Source organism: Mustela lutreola, chromosome 7, assembly GCF_030435805.1.
Source record: "Mustela lutreola isolate mMusLut2 chromosome 7, mMusLut2.pri, whole genome shotgun sequence".
Taxonomy (NCBI): domain Eukaryota; kingdom Metazoa; phylum Chordata; class Mammalia; order Carnivora; family Mustelidae; genus Mustela; species Mustela lutreola.
The window spans coordinates 12,337,689-12,358,954 of record NC_081296.1 but is presented as its reverse complement, the minus strand read 5'-3'; the positions used below and the strand labels follow the sequence as shown (position 1 = coordinate 12,358,954).

Below are 21,266 nucleotides of genomic sequence, written 5' to 3'. Positions count from 1 at the left end.
GTGAAGGAGGAAAAATAAACCACAGAATGCCTTTCCCTAGTCCCTGCTCCCTTTCCTGGAAGAACACAATAAAGATGTTAAGACAGGGGGCACTTGGGTGGCTCAGTTGGTTAAGCAGCTGCCTTCGGCTCAGGTCATGATCCCAGAGTTCTGGGATCAAGCCCCACATCAGGCTCCCTGCTCAGCAGAGGGCCTGCTTCTCCCTCTTCCTCCGCCTGCTGCTCTGCCTACTTGTGGTCTCTCTCTATCTCTCTAATAAGTAAATAAAATCTTTAAAAATAAATAAATAAATAAATAAATAAATAAGATGTTAAGACAGTTCAGTGCCCAGATCTGAGACCGCGATCATGCATCTTCTCGATGTTTGTACTTATCTTCTGGATAAATTCATCCTTCGAGTCTCAGGATGCTTATCTCTCCCTCTGTTACACTCTGTGCTCTGTTACACTCTGTGCTCTGGTGTATGTAGCAAACAGAATGTCGGGCTACCGGGAATCAGAATTGAACTATTTCTCTTAAGCCCTTGACACTGGCCAGGAAAAGAACCTCATCACGTGCTCAAGACTCCATTGCCAGGATTGATTATTTTATATGTAATTTGGCTCGATGATACTGCTAGTCCCTAGTGAAATGAGAAAAGGAACAAATTTCTTCCAAGTAGGCATTCAAGGCCAGAATGTGGGCATTTGTGGCAGATTTTAGGTAGGGTCATAAGCTATTCTATGGTTTTCAAAAGGCCTCTTAAAACAGTTACAGACTTCCTTTGGGAATATTAACTTCAGGACGACATCATGGCTGCCAAACAGACAACCTTGTTTTTAGTTAAAGCTTGGGGGGGGGGGGGGTGGAATTAAACCTAATAGTATATGGATTTAGAGTTTTCATACAGAAGCCCCGGATACATAAGGGTTCTCTTTGTTTCAGTTGGTGGTATTGGCCTGTGGAACTGACCTGAACCCGGGTTAGATGTTTTTCCCCTGTAAGAAAGGAATGGTCTGGGGGTGCCTGGGTGGCTCAGTGGGTTAAAGCCTCTGCCTTAGGCTCAGGTCATGATCCCAGGCTCCTGGGATCGGGCCCTGCATCGGGCTCTCTGCTCAGCGGGGAGCCTGCTTCCTTCTCTCTCTCTGCCTGCCTCTCTGCCTACTTGTGAGCTCTGTCTGTCAAACAAATAAATAAATAATCTTTTAAAAAAGGAAAGAAAGAAAGAAAGAAAGGAATGATCTGTGTACCTACCTCCAGTAAGAGGGTAGAGAGAGTACAGACCTCGACCACCCCTTCATCGGGAACTCTTTGAATCTGACTGGGACTGTCCTTTCAAAAAAGAAAACACCTGTTTGATGCCAACTGTGATCTTGCCCATCCTGCTCACTCTGCAGCCACTGTGAAGCCACTGCTGGGTCGGCAGTAATGAGGCCATGCCCCCATGCCCTTTCCAACTGTAGGTGTTTTCTTTCTTTGACAGCCGGAGGAAGAGCCGCTGGTCTGTGACATCACCGGATCCAGTTCGTCCACCGATGACACTGCTTCCCTGGATCGACATTCTTCTCACGGCAGTGATGTGTCCCTCCCCCAGATTTCAAATTTGAACAGGTCCAGAGATCAGCAGGGTCTTGACGGCTTCTATAGCCATGGCGTGGGAGCTGAGGGTCGAGAGAGCGAGGGTGAAGCTGCCGGCTCAGGTGAGATGGAGGAGGAGGAAATGGACAGCATCACGGAGGTGCCCGCGAACTGCTCTGTGCTGAGGAGCTCCATGCGCTCCCTGTCCCCTTTCCGGAGGCACAGCTGGGGTCCTGGGAAGAACGCGGCCAGCGATGCAGAAATGAACCAACGCAGGTGAGGTGGACCCGGCAGGGCTGTTGGTTTTGTTTCTCGATGTCCGCTTGCATTGATTCTGTGATTTTGTGTTGTCGTGGTAAAAGAACTTAGGAGACACCATGGTACGGAAGAACCCAGGAGAACCTGGGTTCAAACCCTAGCTCAGTAATTCACTATGTAGATAAGCTTGGGCAAGGTACTTGACCCCTCTGAGCTTTAATTTTCTCATCTGTAAAATACCTTCCTTTCAGAGTATTTGCACGAATAAGTATTGCAAGTGAAATAGGCCTGTTACGTGGTGGGTGTTTAATAAATGCTAACAGTCATTCAGGCCAGATCTGTTAATAACATTTATAGATAAAAACTTGTGGAAGGGAAGAGTGTCTTGTCGACTTTGAATTAAAAAGCAAACATGAGGTCTTAGCCTCAACACCATCTGTTTTCTTTTTTTTTTTTAATAAGATTTTATTTATTTATTTGATAGAGATCACAAATAGTCAGAGAAGCAGGCAAAGAGAGAGGGGGAAGCAGGCTCCCTGCTGAGCAGAGAGCCCGATGCGGGACTCGATCCCAGGATCCTGAGATCATGACCTGAGCCGAAGGCAGAGGCTTTAACCCACTGAGCCACCCAGGTGCCCCTACACCATCTGTTTTCAGAGTGCTTCCCAGAAATTGCAGTCCATTTCTAATGCAGAAAGTTTGGACGGAGTCTGAATGATTATTTAATCAGTAAGCGAGCCTACGAATCATTCGCTATCATTGGATGGTTGGTATTTCTCCACGTATCCTCCAGTTCTGGGGGGCGTGTGTATATGTGACCGCGTGTCAGGCCTTCCTTGCGGAAGCAGGCTGGCAGGAGGTAGTTTGGCCATATATATATGGCCTCTGACCATAGGCTGCTGCCAGGAATTTAAGTAGACAGCTTGCAGTCTAACGACCAAGTGCCATGATTCCTGCTGTACGTACCAAGTTGTGCTTCCTTCCAGCTACTCTCCAGCTGAAGAGAGGCAGCCGAGGGAGCAGGCTGATGGTGCGAACACACAGGTGATGTGAAAGGCTCACCTGGAGCGGTTATGGCTCTTTCTCTTTTTAATTCGCTGATCTGCTCCTCATAACGTGGCTCTGATTTCAGAGCTGTAGGTACGTGGACTCCGACGGCACTCGCCCCCTCATTTATTCTTTTATCCAGCCAACACATGCTGAGCGCCGGCCCCATGCCGGGCATTACTAGTTTCTGGGGACACAGGTGAACGAGCTGCAGTCCCTGCCTTCGTGGAGATCACAGCGATGCCATACACTTGGCTCCTGTGCTGCTCTTCTCAGACTTGTTTCACAGCAGACTGTCCCCGTGATTTTCCAGTCCTCTCCCCGAGTCCGGTGGCATTGTCTGCAGGTTCACCGATGAGACAGGTGCAGGTGGTTGATACCGCTTACCCGTAACTAGGTTCCTCCTCTCCTAGTTAGTACTCTTTCTGTGATTCCATATTACTCTCTGGTAGAGTTCAGGATGCTGCCCTTAAAAATCAGCAGTTGCTTTTTCTGCTGGGTAGTTTTTATGTACATTTGAAAGCATGGATTGTATAAAAAGCCGTTTCTAAAAGTTTTCCTTCCCAGCTTTATTCACACTATATTTTAAAAAAGCATTCACACCAGTTAAAAAAAAATAAGTCAGGATGTAGGGAATGATCCCTATAGCTAGAATTCCCTTCCTGAAGCAAAAGCAGTCTCTTGACATACTGTCAGAGATGCTAACAGCATCCAGAAATGGGGGTTGGTTTTAAACACAATCCCTTTTTCTTTATAACCCACTATGGGTCCTTTTGCCGTGACTTTGATTTCAGAGCTGGCTTGACTGTGGATCCTGTAGCTCAGATGAGGAAATTAAAGCTCAGACTGAGTGATTTGTCCCAGATTACATGGTGCTCTTAAGACTAAGCGAAGACTAGAACCCTGTCACCTAATTGCTCGTGTGTGCAGCCCGTGTAATATCATGGCCTCTCCTATGTGAGCCTGGCCTTGGTAGTCCCCTCGCATGACCGCCCCAGTGCCTCTGGCGATGAGAGAAGGACTTGAATGAGTTTGATGCTTGTAGCCTTGTCTGCATATTATATAACCTGAATTTTAAAGTCTTAAGAAAACCCTTTGAAAGCTTTAGATGGCTTTTTAAAAATCCTTTTATAATTTAATAAACCTCATTCCTTGTCATCTGATTAACTCTTTGGAGCAAGGAGGAAGCAGAGTAACCCTCCCCAGAAATTGTCCGGCCATCAGGCCTTTGTGGTTTGTCTCCTCTGCCACACTCTCTCGTTCCCTGCCTTCCTGTCCTGTTTCTCTGAGTGGCTTGTGTCTCCCCCAACCCTGTGATGTCTGTCTGCTTCATGCGTTTGTATCCATTTGTTTCACCTCAACACTGACCTCTTCCACCATTCATTTTCAGTTCATTGCGAGTTCTGGGGGATGTTGTCAGGAGACCTCCCATTCATAGGAGAAGGTACAGAGTTCACTAACTTGATGGACTAACTGTGTTGCCTCCGAGCTTCTACTAACAAGCATCTCATTTTGCTTGATCCGTGATTAAATCGTCTTTTACAATAATGTCACGTCTGCTTCAGGCAAATAAAGTATAGGTATTTATTAATTGCTGATGTCCATTTGCATATGAAATGGTTTTGTGAGTCTGAAATTTTTTCCTATTCTATTTTTATCTTTAAAGGAAACTTTGGTTAGTGTTTTTTCCATCTTGTACTTACTGATGTTCAGGTCACTTTGATAATCAGGGCTCCCCAACTGTCCCTAGGAGAATTCAGACACGTTGATTGCGCCTGACTAGCGGACGCTGGGGAGTGCTTTTTCTTCCCCTTCCCACCACCCCCCAAAAGGGGGAAGAACCAGAAAGAATTGTGAGCTGACACACAGGCCCTAACACTTTTCAACACATTCTAGGCCCCTTGACCATCTCTACTCCCTTGTTGATGTAGTCATTTCTGAAAACAAGAGTCATCAGCTCATCTCCCAATAATTCCTTAATTATTTTTTGTCAGGTAACATTTATTAAAGCTAACAATTAGTAACTTATGAACTGAAAAGTCATTTCTAGTCCAAAAATGCCGATTTGCTTTTCAGATGCTGAGTTTTACTGTGTTCAGAAATCGTCAGTAATGACCTTTCCTTTCATTATTTGGGGGGCGGAATTCAGAAATCCCAAAACGACGGTAGAGTTACACATAGCCTCTCATATTGGGAGACATCTGTAAAGCCATGTTTTCAGTTCTGAGCCGAAGCTCTTCCTTGGGAAGCTGGCGGGGAGTGGTCCTTCCCCCTTCGTCTTTTTCCAGTGGGTTCCTCCTCGAGTCCCACCCAGATTTCAGGCGCAGAATTGAATTCAGATACAAATACCCCATGAGCCTCAGGTGATCGTGACTTGGTTGAGTTGTTCTCCCAGGGGATCAAGTCGTTAAATCCCTTTTCCGTAGAAGCATCTGAACCCTTGAGAGAACTAGTTGGCTCTCCAGTCAGGCTCTTCACTAGGAACGTACTAGAAGCCTGCACTCGTTGACAGTGGAAGGTGGCGGGTTGCTGGATGCCGTCCCACGGAGCCCACCGAGCTTCACAACAGCACCAGACTCCACTTCGCCTGTAGTCATTTTAATGCAGGAATAATGTGAAGTATAATTTAAAATTCTGTATGAAGCCTTAGCTAGTAAAACTGGAACATTCCCACAATTGTTAAAAGGTGGAGAGTAGGATATTTGTGCATTGTTTGTTGTATGAGTGTGTGTGTGTGTGTGTGTGTGTGTGTGTGTGTGTGTTGGTTTTTTTTTTAAAGAATCTGATATTTTCTGTATCTCAAAATGAGGCCAGAGAACCTTTAAATGTAACCCCCAGTAATAGAGGAATTAAGGAGATTGGAGGATGCTCTCAGAACACTCTCGTGATAGGACTTCTCTGCTAGGAGGGTCAGGTCTGCTGCTGCTGAAGGACCACCAGCAGCTTCCTTCCTGCAGCCTTAGGACCCCCATCATGTCCTCCTCCTGTCTCCCTGTCGCTCTCCATTCTCTTCATCCTAAATTTCACCCTGTTCTTGCACATCGTTATCATTTTCTGAGAGTAAAGAGGGATGTTTAAATCTGTAGGAGAGTTTTTTATTTGTTTGTTTTTGTTTTTTAATGATAATTTGGTAATGTATGTTCAGTTGCTGATTTACCATGTTGTGTTTTGAATAAGTTGGATATCTTTAAAATTTTTATTACAGTTTAGAGATTCAGAATGAAGTGAATAATTCAGAGAATGGACTTCTTAGTCTCGTGTGTGTTTTAAAATTATATCAAGGCTTGCTTCCCCCACACGAGCAAATTACAAGTCAGTCTGATTTTGCTTATCAGACTGGAGATGTGTCTTAAATGCTAATTTTTCCTTCTGCTTCTGCCCTTGAGCTTTGTGCTATTTATTAATTTAACCTGATTTTAAGTGTTTTACTATTGAAGTTATTTTTAAGTGCTATGATTTTTAAAGATTTAGAAGGCTCATAGGGGTAGTTCTTCTGTTTATTTTCTCACCACCTTCCTTGTGTCTTTTCCTCTGCCAGAAAACCCCCACTTATCAAAACAAAGTTACTAAATATATTCAAGGTATTCAAGTGGTTTGGGGTCTGTACATCTTCCCATTTGCAGGATTCCAGAGAGAATTGAGGGGGTGTTACTGTCATTCCTCCTTCTGAAAACAAAAACATGTCACTTAAGAGTTTTAAGGCCCCAAATAGTAGCAGTGTATTTTTAACTGATTTTTGATTTGTCAGTCAGAAATCCTGACCTACTGAGGCAGTTCCCTTTACAGAGTACCTGAAATTTTGAATTGGTTATTTTTTTAGCTGGTTATATTTATATGGTATTTCCAACCCTAGGTTTTCTGTCCCTCGCACTTGAGAGTAAATAGCAGTGCCAAGATAAAGTAGATGATCAAACGGAGTGTTTTGGTTTTTTTTTTTTAATCTTGTGGGGGGAAATGGATGCAAACCTAAAATTAAGACACATTTCTAACTCAGTTCCATAGAATTCCTTTTATTTTGAATAACATACATGCCTTCATTATCATTAAAATACAAGGAAATGTGACCATTGTGATGTGGTGAATCTTCATCCCAAGAGCTAAATGAGTAGGGTTTAAAGATGGCTGTGAGTATTGATAAGATACCCTTTTGAGGAAAGACTCCTGAGCCTTACTGGAAACGAGAAGAAAATTGAGGACCCAGTGAGCCTACCCCAGTGCAATCTCTCGTTGTCCCTTTTAGTCAAGCGGCACTTGAGTGTAGCCCAGGATTCTCACCGTGGCCACTGAGGTCTGAGGGTGGCATGTTGGAGCGCACGGAGAGATGGTCTCCGGTGGTGGGGACACCCCTGATCTGTGGAGGGGGCGCTACGGGTAGAGTGGGTTCTTTGTTCAAAGTTGTTACCCTGTACCGAACTGACAGAGACATGGCCAGCACATTGTCTAGATGGGTGTTAGTAGGGCAGTTTTAAGTTTCTGTGGTTTTTGTTCTATCTAGCCTTCTTCTGAATTCTAAATGTTACGTTCCTTATTTTTTGATGATCAGATAAATCCATCTGTCTGTAACTATGGCTTTTCTTTTCAAACCCAATAACCCTGTCCCTGTTTCCTCTTTTCTCCCTCCATTTCTGTTCTGCTTTTGATGTCCTCCCCAGTATGAGCTGGTGTCCCTCTGGTGTGCACTACTCTGCTGCCCTGAGTGCTGACTTTAATTACAGAAGGTACGGTATCGTTCCATATCCAGCCACCAAAGGGGGAGTCCCAAAACACAGCACCTGGGCTTTTGGCTGGGAGCTTGCTTCTGTGCGGCTAGAATGCATATGGCAGCCGGCTTCGCCTGTGAGTGTGGTGTTGAGTTGCCTCTGCTTTGGGCACCACGAATCCATTTGAAGGGGCACAGACTAGGAGGTGGATGGTGTACCCTCATGCATCCTGCTTGTCTCCAGTCGCTGTAGCTTTGGTGTTTTCTGCACAGACTTGGATCTGGTATGGTAGACCACTTCTGTCTTTGTTTTTGGTCTGTCCTGATTCCCATATCCTGACAAAAACCATGGCAGAAGCAAGGCAGCCAATAAGCACACTTACTTCTGTTGTGTTTCCAAATCCCCTCTCTTGTTAGGTTCCAAATTCACAGATTCCTCACTGTTTCATATTCTCTCAACTAAGCAGACAGATTAATTACTAAAACATTTTCCGGATTAAGTTTTGTGGGTAATGATAGGCTGGTTTCTCAGGCTTTACAAACAATAGAAAACTAAATTTCTTCTTCATTTAGCGTGTCTCCTTATCCCTGGGACTGCTAATGAGTTTCACAGAGACACATTTACTTGTACTTAATCATGACTTCTATTGTCGTATTGAAAGAAGAAAAAAAAATCTATTGTTTAAGTGACCCACTAGAGAAAAATAGAAGCATATGGTTTCAGTTCATAATAAGTAATTTTATGAAATATAAAAAGCAAATTGCAAGCCCTCTGGATTGGCGTCCGTGAATTATTTGTAGAATTAACTGTAGAGTTTGAGCAGAGATAGCTGAATAGCGTCCGTATACCTTCAAATGCATTTCCACCTGCTTATAACTAAGGACATGGTCGGTTCCAGCTCTGTTTTGCTCTCTTGCTTATTGGAAGGCAGTTCCCGCTGCAGCTGTAGCAGGTGTGGGTTATTCTGGCTAGCAGCCCCGCAGGAAGGTGGGTACGCGGCTGACTGCTGTCTGTAGTCTCCTGCTCACAAACCACATGCTTTCTTCACTCTGCAGACCACAACATCATTATTCCAGGGATCATAGGCCCTAAATTTGCCCCCTTTTGGGGTCAGTATCAAAACCAAAAAATTAAATTAAAACTCTTATACTTAGCAGCTTTTCACCATTTGTTCCTTAAGGTGGCCCGTGCACCTGTCTGCAACTCAGGAAGCCTGTCCACCATTTAGTGGTTGACCAACCAGATGTGCACAGATGCTGCTACTCCTAAGACCACTCGGGTCCCTCGGGTGGGCACACACTGAACTAGTAAAGGTCAGCTAGACTGTAGTTGAAGGTAAAGTTGTAATGGTCCACTTAACTGACCCAAGGGCAAGTCTAGGTGTCCCTGTTCAGCTTCTGAGAGGGATTGACATGCCTGTTTTCTCTGTGCCGTTTAATTCTTTGGCATTAGCTGAGGTAGATTTTGGCAAAGATGAATTACATCAGATCAAGGAAAAACCCACACATAAACGAAAGTTCAGTAAGATAATATGGTCTATCCAGATGGTATACTGAAAAAAATCTTGAGAAAATGTCCTTAGATGGTCACCATTTGAGCAGGTTGAATGAGGAAAGAAAATCTAAATGCAGTCCTCTCTCAGCATACCAACACCTGTGGGGAGAAGGTAGGCAGCACTCATTTGCGCCAGGCCCTTGACGATAGTTTTGTTCGATGACATAGAAATAATATACGCCTGAAGCAATTTCTTAACCTCCTTCCTTCTGGAGACTCAGAAATAGAATGAACTAACTCCTTCACTCTCTGTTCAGTTTCAGCCTAGAAGGCTTGACAGGAGGAGCTGGTGTCGGAAACAAGCCATCTTCATCTCTAGATGTGAACTCCTTAAACACCAAAGAGCTCAGGCACCCTTTCGGTGGTGAAGAAAGGGGTGACTCTTTGATGTCACTTTCAGAAGAGGATCTGGAATCAGGCCAGAGAGAGCACAGGATGCTTGAGCAGCAGGTAAGGCTGAAGTGGGTATATACCGCTAATTTGGAAAAACTCACTTTACTTCCCTACATGTGTCTTCACATTAGGAGCAAAGAAAGCAAGACTTACTATAAGGCTCGTGGCTGTGATTGCTTACGCATTATATAATACACTCCTCTAGCACAAGGCAAGTTTTTACCACTTAATGCTAATTCAAGAATACCATTAATCTGCATCGACTTAAATATTCTGTCAAAGCAGACTTTTTTTAAATTGGGAAAGTATCCAGGATATTAATTTGAATTTTTTCTTCTTACCTGAGGATTTCTTTTATCATCCCAATAGTAAAATGAGTCTTGAAGTGTGTTACAAAACATTGTTAAATTTACTAATTTTTAAAAAACCTATCCCTTCCTGGGGGGGAAAAATCTTATTCTTTGTCTTCTCACACTGCCTAGGAAATGGCTATTTCTTTTTCTCTGCTTCCTGTCACCATCAGATTTTTTCAGAGAGCATCCTGATGCCCTCTTGCCTGCCACAGGCACTCACCTGAAGCTCCCTCTTGGAGGGCCTGGCCTTCCTCAAAGCCAGTCAGATGATTTTCCAGTGCTGTCCCTCTAGGCTCTTCCTTCCGTCACTCACCACCCGGGACCGGTCCTCAGGGAGTTTGCCTTGAGAACTGGAATCACATGGTTTTAGATTTTGGCAGACTTCTGCTCCCCGTCCTTTATCCTTCTCTTGGGCCAAGGGGACTCTTGGTTGATTTCTAGGCGAATTCTGTGACACATGTGCAAATGCAACATTTCTAATTACACAGACAACAGAGTTAAACACCTGTCTTTATGTAGGTGACTGGAGTTTTAGGTAGAAATAGAATGAAGCATTTCTAATTAAACAAACCAACCAAAGTGTTGAACAGCCTGCTCTTTGAGTAGGTGACTTAGGGTTTTACGTACACAGTTAATGTTTTGTTTTATACTTTTTGTTTTGTTATACCCCACTACATAGCAGTGATATGACCAAAGAGAAATTGGGCACTGGAGGATTACCTTAATAGTGAATGTGTTACTTATGTGAAGGTCCAAGAGAATTTCAGCCAAATGAAAGTTGAATTGAAGGCTCAAAGGAGTTTTGCCCCGTTATCTCCTTTCCCCACCACCCGTGTCTTCTGGGCCTGATACTTCAGAAAAAGTTAAGAAAAATAACAAGAATATGGTGAATAGGGACACCTAGCTGGCTCGGTCAGTGGAGCATATGACTCTTAATCTTGGGGTTGTGAATTCGAGCCCTACATGGGGTGTAGAGATGATTAAAAAAGTAAATGAACTCATTAAAAAATGAAATTTTTTAAAAGAGCATGGAGAATATATTTATTGAGGCAAATGATTTAAATTTATTCAACCTGATGGTAAGAGAAAGAGGGAGTGAAAAATGGAAACAGTTCTTTCATGACTTGCCAAGAGCATCTTTGGTAAGTGGAGACTCTGAAGAGTAAACCGCATTTCACGTGAATAGAATCCTTTGGAAGTCCATTGTAAGACCGGACAAAATACCAAAGTTGGGGGTTTATGAACAGAACCCTAGAACCCTAGACTTAGGGCCAGGATGTCCCTTCAGATTCCGCATAAGTCCGTGTGTGAGAACTTCATGCCCATTTGAAGCGACTCACCTGAGACCTCATAACTGGCCACTAGCTGGACAGTATCTCGGAATTCTTAGCTGTTAGTCTCCCTGTTTTTTTCCCACATTTTTGAAGTAGACAGGTTTTAATGAGGAAATGGGGACATTTTAATTTTCTTAATATTGTTTATGTCAAACCTTTTCTGCAACGCATATTGGTAGGAATTGGACAGAGATCCTCTGTCTTATCTGTTAGTAAGTGATATCAGTTACCACTGAAGTCTTTCTAAAATGGCTTTTCTGATTTAGTCTTCCTAGATGAAGTTGATGACATTTTCGTGTTTTCTGTGCTTAGTAGCCTTCCTGGAACTCTGCTCACCCACACTTCTTGTCTTGTGTGTAACCTCAGAGTGGGTATTTGAGCTCTGGTATCTCTGATCTGGACAAGTCGCCTGCAGCCAGCTTCCTGCTGAAGGTCTGTCTGCCTTTCACTGATGTCATTTCGCAGACCTCACAGTTGTACTTGAAACATAGCAACTGTTTGCCTCAGACTCCATGGTTACCCATGGAACAAGTTTTTAAATAATCAGAAGTTTCTGGCGCACTTGAGTTGAATCATGGTAGTAACACATTTTCATTACTTCTCTTTGAGCATGTGCAGGTTTTAGCTTCCTGTGAAGGGAGGGGGTTCATGACAGAGTTAGATAACAATTTTAAATGGCTCTCTGAAAACAAAAGGAGAGGGAGCCCCTCAACCACGGGAAGAGTGCTGGCAAGTACTGGGGTGGACTGTCCTTGTAGGGTTCGAATTCCAGGGGCTTCTGGTGTCGGTTGCATTACATGGGCTTGAAGCTGCTGTGAATTTACTGAGGGAGATAAATTGCCAGGTTTCAGCCCCCGTCTTTTTCTTGTAGAAACGGTCTAATCTTAGAAGAGGAAATGAAAGAGATTTAGACTTCTTCCCAGATGCACAGCTGCCTTGCTCTTGATCTTAAAACACTTTTCACTTGCAGCTCTGTGTCCAACTTGTTAAAATCAAAAAATAATATTACTGATATCCCACTGTATCTCTAGAAAGGATATTTAGGCTTTTGAAGAAATAGAACTACTCTGTGTAGTTTAATATTTCCAGTGAAGTTATTTTTGTCTGATGATGCAGCGGATGTTTACTAAGCACGTACTAAGTTTATTTTTTTTTTTAAGATTTTATTTATTTATTTAACAGAGACCACAAGTAGGCAGAAAGGCAAGCAGAGAGAGAGAAGGGAAGCAGGCCCCTCGCTGAGCAGAGAGCCCGATGCGGGGCTCAATCCCAGGACACTGGGATCATGACCTGAGCCGAACGCAGAGGCTTAACCCATTGAGCCACCCAGGCGCCCCAGCACGTACTAAGTTTAAAACATCAGTGTTGTGAGGGATATGAAACCACTGTACAAGATGGCTGCTCCCGTGATTCCCATTTTACAAAGAAGAAAGGTAAGGTTCATGAAAGCTGAGTAAATCCTCTGAAGCTTAGCAGCTCCTAAGTAGCAGGGGCAGATTCGAGCCCTGTGAGTCTTGACTGCAGAGCCTGTGCTGTTACCCTCCTGTGTACTGCCTCCTGTTCCTGGGCTGGGCCGGAAGGTGCAGCTCTGTGCTTCTTCAGAAATAACGAGAGCCCGTATTGAGAACCTGTTCTTCAATTTTGTTTTGTTTCGTTTTACTTCACAGGCATGTCACAGAGCTAAACAACAGGGATTCAATTACTGTACATCAGCCATTTCCTCTCCACTAACAAAATCCATCTCGTTAATGACAATCAGCCATCCTGGGTTGGACCGTAAGTACATTACTTTTTTTTTTAATTAAGTATATTTTAAACACTTTCTCTACCATTTTTCTCACTTGAAGACCCTGGAGCGTTACCTTTCAAAATTTGCCTGCCTCTTCTTCCAAATGGCTCATTTAAATAGAAAAGGTAACAGTTCAGTTTTAGGGAATTTTCCCACCTAAAAATCTCTTTTATTAATTAAAGGCATTATAGTCTTGGGCCTAAACTTAACACAGATTTCTTTAAACTTTTTATTTTGAAGTAATTTCAGACTTTAAGAATAGTACAAGAGTGCAAATAATTACCACGTTTGGGGACTTAAAATGTTATCGTAATCATAACCTGGAGTCTCCCAAATGTTAATTTATGTATATATATGTGTATGTGTATACACATGCACACACACACGTATGTATTATATAAAAGTGTCATAACTTTTTATCAATCTCTCTTTCTCTATCCCTTCCTTTAAAGTGTTTTTCTCAAACCCTGGAGAATAAGTTACAAACAATGCTGTTATGTCTGAAAGATACTCTGTTCTGTTACCGTAGTACAGTTATCCAATATTAATTTCCTGACCTCTTCAAAAATGTCAAGCTCGCTCATGAAGGACAAAGACAGACAGTGGCACATTTTCAGTTGATTAAGCATGTGCCAAAAGGATTACATCTGCAAATGATGAAGGGCGCCCTCTGCAGGTTTTGGACCCACTGGCTGGGGAAGTGAGATAGATGTTTGACATCCGTCAGCATGGGGCCTTTGCAAATAAAGATGCTCAGAAACACTCGAATTGCATCTAAATGTTTGCCATGGAAAGGCAGCTTGTTCTTTGAGAAACCCCAACTTTTTGTTTTATTTTTTAAATCTTGGTTTCTTTTTTCCCATGAGTAGTTACAGTTTGAGATCATGATTTAAGATTTAAATGCTCATTAAGGGGAGAGTGGTCCATTATTTGCTGAAAGACTGTGTGTTCAGGAGGCTGAGACAGAGGGAATAAATAAATTCTGTGGTGTTTCTGGGGCTTCTTCAGTGTCCTCAGATACAACTCATCTTAAAAGAGTTGGGGACGGAAGCAGCTGCCCTGCATTAGGGAGATGTTCGGTCTCAGTTCTTGACTTAATGCAGGCCTCATCTTTTTAATTTCCGCACTGGAATTAAGACATGATTGATGATTCTGTTAACCTTATCCTCGTTTTCATGATCAGGACTTCTGGCCTGTTTGGTGTGCCTACTGATGACGTGTTCTCAAGGATGCAGGCGTGACCCCGCAGGACTGCAACTGGGATAGCTTTCCTTGTGTTTGTTTGGGTTTGGGTTTTGTTTTGATTTGGCTTTGGGTTAGAGGTTTAGCTGGTATAGAATGAAAATTATTATAACGAAGTAGTTAATACTGGATTTGGTGATCCTGGAGTGCTGCTGGAGCTCAGTATCCAAACACAGGGAGGCTGTCTTAAGGGAGACATTTCAGCTCCGTGTAGCCTCCGTCCATGACTAGCGAGTGCGGTGTCATGGCGGCGAGTCTACTCCCATAGCAACAGATACCCAACACCAACAGAATGGGTCCCACCGAGGGATCTTTTTCCTATATTTTGTGACACACTCTTTGCCTCGTGCATGAAACACTTCATTAATTTTTCCTCCAGAACGCAAGATGGTTTTTGACTGTGTTTTCAGTTGCTAGCCAAACCCTATAAATAATGCGGCTAACTCCCAGAAAACACTGTCCTGGAGCGCCAGGAGTTCTGGCACATGGAGCTTTTCCTCCTGTTGCTGGGAAATGTTCTGCTCTGCTCTCTGAGGGGACTGAAGTGAGTTAGCAGACTGTTGTCGAGAGTAGAGCTCTAAGCCAGTGTTTAACCCTTTGGTCAGAGTAGGGAGCCCTCATTCTAATTCAGGTGGTACATTTTCACGCAGGTTTGGATGATTAAGTCGTAGTTAGTTAGCTAGCCCCACAATTTCCCTGAGTTAGCATGTGCTGTAATTGGAGGATTAATCAATTCTAATAGCACTGTTTCTCCTTAGTCCCTCCCCATATACATTAAATTAATTTTCCCAAGTGTATTTTTTTTATTCTCCTCTAGAAACATGATAAATTTTTTCACAGATGTGAAACTTCCGGCCATTGAGCAGAAGACTAAACCTTGTGTCCTGTGTGCTCTGCCTTTAAGCGTCACGGTTGCTGGACAGTTCTCCATTTGCCACAGACTCAGAATCGCTTAAAATCGCATCCCAAATCACTTAAATACTCTGCCTGGTTCATCTCTGGTCATGGTCTTCCTAGCTGAAAGGATCATAACTAACATCTACACTGTGATTTTAAAGCCTTAAAGCATTCGGGACGCCTAAAATGTTTTACTAATGTTTTATTGTAAGCACACATTTGGTGGTGGTGTGACCTTGGGTTTAAATGGTAAAATTCTTTGTGTCAGTTACTTGATTAAACAGGGGTACTAATGTGATAAGGCTTAAATGTGCTTTTACACAAAGTCCTTGGCATACTTCCTGGCTTATAATATGCAGTTGGTACTGTTACAGAGTGAGGTCACAGTGGCTAGAGCAGTGCCAGAGTCTGTCTCTGACCAGCATATAAACAGAGAAACGAGAACGCCATCCCTCATTGTCTCTAAGTCATTGTGTCTTGTGAATATGCTTGTCTAGGAACAAAATACTTTCTAAGATCAACCTTACTTCACTACTTCCAGCTTCTACCTGTGCTGTGCCTTCTTCCTTCAAAGAAATTAGCTGCTTCTGCCGCAGCCTTTCACAGCTGTTAACATTTGGGCGTTTCTGAAAATGTATGTCTCCTGAGCCTGTTGTCTGGAATGCCTGTTGGGTCATTTTCTAGAAGAGAAAAATAGAGAAACTCATTATTTCCAAGTTGGGGTCATTTTCTGATATGTATTGATGTGGAGGAAAATCCCAAGTAAAGCTGGTGACTAATGGATTTTTGTGTCATTTTCTGAAGTGGAAAGTAGACAGGCGACAGCTTTCTTGGGAACCACAATGGGTGGGGAAGCTGTCCTCACTCATGCCTTGGCTGTCCTGTCTTGGGGGGGACATGATGAATGCATCTTGCCAGATGATATTTTTAGGGAGTGGGACTAGCCCTGAAGGTACCCGCATCGTGTGGAGAAATGCCTTCAGAGAAACTGCTCCTGGAGATGTGTTTGGCCCCATTTCTCCTTCTTGCATCAGAGAGCATGGACTGGGGACCCTCAGCTTGCCAGGAGACATAGATGCTTTCTTGGTAGAATTTAAGAATCAACTTCATCTTTCCATACACAGAATAATTTCATTATTCCAGATGATCCACTTCCAAGAGTGTATTTTATTTTATTTTTTTAAAGATTTTATTTATTTATTTGACAGAGAGCACAAGTAGGCAGAGAGGCAGGTCGGGGGGGGGCAGGCTCCCTGCTGAGCAGAGAGCCCGATTCTCGGGACTTGATCCCAGGACCCTGAGACCATGACCTGAACCGAAAGCAGAGGTTTTAACCCATTGAGCCATCCAGGCGCCCCTCAAGAGTATATTTTATTTTATTTTAAAGATTTTATTTATTTATTTGACAGAGAGAGATCACAAGTAGGCAGAGAGGCAGGCAGAGAGAGAGGAGGAAACAGGCTCTCTGCTGAGCAGAGAGCCCAATGCGGGACTCAATCCCAGGACCCTGAGATCATGACCTGAGCTGAAGGCAGCGGCCCAACCCACTGAGCCACCCAGGCGCCCTCAAGAGTATATTTTAAAACATCTCATTGCTTATACTCAGAAGATGCTCACAAACAGTAGAAAAAGTGCTTGGTTGATTGTATCCCCGGAAAGGTCCTAACAATGTTAGTAGTGGTGAGGTTAAAAGGAGAACTGTACCCATTAGATAGATATTTTTTAATTCAGAGGCTTTTTTTTTTTTAAGATTTTATTTATTAATTTGGCAGACAGAGATCACAAGTAAGCAGAGAGGCAGGCGGCGGGGCGGGGAAGCAGGCTCGCCACTGAGCAGGGAGCCCCATGTGGGGCTTGATCCCAGGACCCTGAGGTCATGACCTGAGCCGAAGGCAGAGGCTTTAACCCACTGAGCCACCCAGGCGCCCCAACTCAGAAGCTTTTAATGAGAAGTCATTTTCCCTTCGTTTTTCCCGGTGTGTTATCTCAAAGAATATACATGTTCCACTCATGTTGAGGATACGCCTTAGATAGTTATACAAATAGGTTTTTCCTTATGATCTATGAAATTGTGACAAAAGGGCATACTCTTAGATTTTGTGTAATAAGAGAGCTCATTTTCATTTCCTGAATTTGTTTCACATTTGGAAATAACTTTAGAAAGTACATGAAGAGGGTACCTTACTAGCTGTACTAGGTGGTCACTGCCCCAAAAAGCCAGTGTGCATGTATTCGTGCCAGCAGCCGTCTGATCGGTTATTGATGTCGCTGCAGACTGTAGTCTCACATCACTTAGTATTTGTGTGGGGTATTACGTTGGTTTAGGGCTTTTTTGTTTCATTTAGGACACCAAGCTTTCAGAAAGCCTAACAGAGGGAAATTCATTTATTACTTTATTTATTCAATAAGCATCTGCATTAGTCTTTGCCAGCTACCAGGCTAGACAGTGGTAGGAGAGAGATGAGCTTAGAGGTACGGTTTCTTTCCTCACTCCATGCATGCAGAGAAGGGAACCAGATGCATGTAATAGGAAGTGATGAATGCAGCCAGTGGAAGAAACATTGGGCTTTCTAGGAGCATCCGACTGGGATGGCTTACTGGGAAGAAGTAATCTCGAAGTTGAGACCAATAGGAGATGGGGAATTCAGTCGGTGCATATAGAAGTTCTGTTTACACTGTGCTGTAGTCACGTGTGCAGTAACATGTCTAAAAAAATAGTGCACACGCCTAAATTAAAAAATACCTTATTTCTAAATACTACCATCACCTGAGCTTTCGGTGCATTGTAGTCTTTTTGCTGGTAGAGGGTCTTGCCTCCACGTTGGTAGCTGCTGAAGGTTGGGATGGCTGTGGCGATTTCTCAACAGGACAGCAGTTAAGTTTGCCACAGAGCTGGATTCTTCTTATCATGAACGATTTCTCTAGCATGTGATGCTGTCTGGTAGCATCTTACCCACAGTAGAACATCTTTCAAAATTGAAGGCTGTCCTCCCAAAACCTCCTGCTGTTATATCAGTTAAGTTAGTGGGATATTCTAAATTCCTTGTTGTCGTTCCAATAATCTTCACGGCATCTTCTCCAGGAGTAGATTCCATCTCAAAATCCACTTTTGTTGCTCATCCATAAGAAACAACTCCTCCTCTGCTGAAGTCTGATCTCGAGCTCACAACAGTGCAGTCCCACTGCAGGCTCCATTTCCAATGCTAGTTCTCTCACTGTTTCCACCACATCTGCAGGGACTTCATGAACCCCTCGAAGTCATCCATGAGGGCTGGAATCCGCTTCTTTCAAACTCCCATTCATGGTGATATGCTGACCTCTTCCCATGAATCACGAATGTTCTTATGAACATCCAGAATGGTGAATCCTTTCTAGAAGGTTTTCAATTTACTTTGTCCAGATCCACGAGAGGAATCATTGTCTGTGGCAGCTGTAGTCTTATGAAATGTTTTTCTTAAAACAATAAGACTTAAAATGACTCCTGGATCCCTGGGCTGCAGAAAGGATATTGTGTCAGCAGGATGTTACGAAAACAACACGAGTCTCCTTGTCGACCTCCGTCAGAGGTCTCGGGTGACCAGGTGCATTGTCAGTGATCAGTACTGTTTTGAAAGTGTGTTTTTTATGGAGCAGTGGATCTCAAGAATGGGCTTACGATGCTTAGTAAAGCATGTTGTGAGTGGATGTGCTGTTGCGTAGGCTTTGTCGTTCCACTGACAGAACGCAGGCAGAGTAGATTTTGCATCATTCTTAAGGACCCCAGGGTTTTTGGAAGGGTCAGTGAGCACTGGCTTCAACTTAAAGTCAGCCTGTCCTTTGAAGCTTTGAAGCCAGGCACTGATTTCTCTCCAGCTATGAAAGTCCTCGATGGCATCTTCTTCCACGATAAGGCTGCTTTGTCTACACTGCAAATCCGTGGTGTAGTGGAGCCCCCTTCCCAAATGAGCTCGCTGCAGCTTCTCCCTCAGCCCTTGCCACTTCACCATGGAGTCTGGTGCTGTGGGGCTGGCTGCCTCCCTTAAGCCTCCTGAATGAAGCTCTGCTAGCTTCAGAATTTTTTTCTGCAGTTTCATCCCCTCCCTGAGCCTTCACAGAATTAGAGAGGGGGAGGGCCTTGCTCTGGATTAGGCTTTGGCCTAAGGGAATGTTGTGACTGGTTTGATCTATGATCCAAACCACTAGAACTTTCTCCATATCAGCAATAAATCTGTTTCCCTTTCTTTATCATTCATGTGTTCAGCAGAGTAGCTCTTTGAATTTCCTTCAAGAACTTTTCCTTTGCCTTTACAACTTGGCTGTTTGACACAAGAGGCCTAGCTTCCATATGCCTTAGCTCAGCCTGCCTCCGCTTCCACGGGCCTTAGTCACTGCACTTAGTTATATCTAGCTTTTGATTTAAAGTGAGAGACATGTGATTCTTCCTTTCACTTGAATACCCAGAGGCCTTTGTAGAGTTATTAATTGGCCTACTTCCAGTATTGTGTCTAGGAATTGGGGAGGCCTGGGGTGGGGGGCAGTGGGTAATGGCTGGTCATTCTCGCTGAAGTTCACGGTCTTATATGGGCATGGTATGTAGCGCCCTAAAACAATCACACTAGATCCCTGATCACAGATCACCATAACAAGTACAGTAATATGAAAAGTTTGAAATGGTGCAAGAATTATCAAGACAGCTTGTGGACACGGAGTGAGTAAGTGCTGTTAGCAGAATGGCTTGTTCAACACTGGGTCGCCGCAAACCTTCAGTTTGTAAAAAGAGCGACATCTGCGAGGGAAGTGCTGTAAAGTGAGGCACGCCTGCATGTGGAGAGCAGGACAGGGGGACTTGGGGTTCTTGTCGGAGGGCAGTGGGGGGATTTAAGGTGACGGAGTGGATTGACTCAGACCCTTCAGAGAGACCGCACTGACACCAGCGCTGGGGAGCGGAGGGGCCGGAACACAGGATCAAAAGGACTGAGCGAGGTGGGACAGAGGCCGTCAAGGGCGGTGCCGGGTTTCTGTTCTGAGTAGTTCTTTAGGTGTGAGGTACCACTTTGCAAACGAAGGTGGCCAGAGGAGGAGTGGGTGTGGAGGAAAAGAGGACCCCACTTCCACACTGGCTCAGGTTGTGCGGCCTGCGGGCATCCCCACAGGGGAGCAGGGAAGTGCTGCCAGTCCGCGGAATGCACCTTGCACTTTGGGAGGACATTGAGTGAGGAGGTTTGGGGTGAGGGAGACTAGCACCGAACGTGAGAAACACCGCCGCTCCAGATGTTTTCGCGCTGAAGGAGAAAACTCCAGCTATAAATTATGACCATTAAAAGTAATGGACTTTGGTTTCCTTATTCTAGCAAGTAGGTGTCTGTTGGGTGAAGTTTTTAGGCTGTATTGGAATTCTCCATATTTGGAAATTAAGATGAAAATTAGATACGTTGTTGGCCTAGACAGCCTTTCCTGGAAGCAAACGGGCTCATGACATGATTCTGTTCAGACTGGTGTGAGGTACCTTTGACGTTGTTCTGGAACAGTCTGCACACACTAATGTCTTCTGTGAACCCACTTCCCAGCCCAGCCACGGATGCAGCCAGCAAGGCGGGTGTCCTTCTCCGTCCGCATCTCTCCACACCTTCTTAAGTCTAAAACCCTTTTCTTTCCTGGCTCTTCTTACTCGAGTGACGAGGAGGAGGAGTTGCCTAGTAAGTAAGCGGATTCAGTGTTGGTGGCTGTTCTCAGGCTCTGGCCCGTGCTGAGAATGCTGCCAGCTTAGCTGAGAAATCGTCTGGAGACTCTAACCCTTGCACGCCGCCGTTTCTAAATCACTTGTCTTCATGCTTCGCTGTGAAAGTTAACCCGGCTGAAACAGTTTGGTCTTCTGTAACCACCTGCGCTGGTTGGCCCGGAGTCCTCACGGCAGGGCACGAGGATGCATTCCTGTCCCACCTCGGACCCGTGGGTATGAGCACTAACTTCACGGAGATCTCTGTTGGATAACATAAATTTCATTTTCTCTTGTTTTGCTTTTTTGGGGACATCTGATAGCCACCTCTGGTGTTTAAAACTAATGTTAAACTTTTTCCTTCTCAGCTTTCAGACATGTCTTTAAAAATACCTTTCCCTTGGGACGCCTCACTGGCTAGAGCATGTGAGTCTTGATCTCAGGGTT

The 21,266-nt window shown here is 44.1% G+C and overlaps 1 protein-coding gene across 13 annotated transcripts in view; it reads left to right on the top strand.

Annotated features, from left to right (window-relative positions):
- AKAP13 (A-kinase anchoring protein 13) overlaps window positions 1–21,266 on the top strand; it is a 324,413-nt gene that overhangs the window by 239,750 nt on the left and 63,397 nt on the right. For 7 of the 13 annotated variants that reach the window (XM_059180048.1, XM_059180050.1, XM_059180047.1 and 4 more), the window contains 6 exons: window positions 1,463–1,833; window positions 4,253–4,306; window positions 7,515–7,580; window positions 9,374–9,566; window positions 12,864–12,972; window positions 20,671–20,799. In XM_059180048.1, the coding sequence (XP_059036031.1) occupies window positions 1,463–1,833; window positions 4,253–4,306; window positions 7,515–7,580; window positions 9,374–9,566; window positions 12,864–12,972; window positions 20,671–20,799 (922 nt within the window). The remainder of the gene's footprint in view (window positions 1–1,462; window positions 1,834–4,252; window positions 4,307–7,514; window positions 7,581–9,373; window positions 9,567–12,863; window positions 12,973–20,670; window positions 20,800–21,266) is intronic. The other 6 variants (XM_059180056.1, XM_059180059.1, XM_059180051.1 and 3 more) reach the window with 5 other exon arrangements.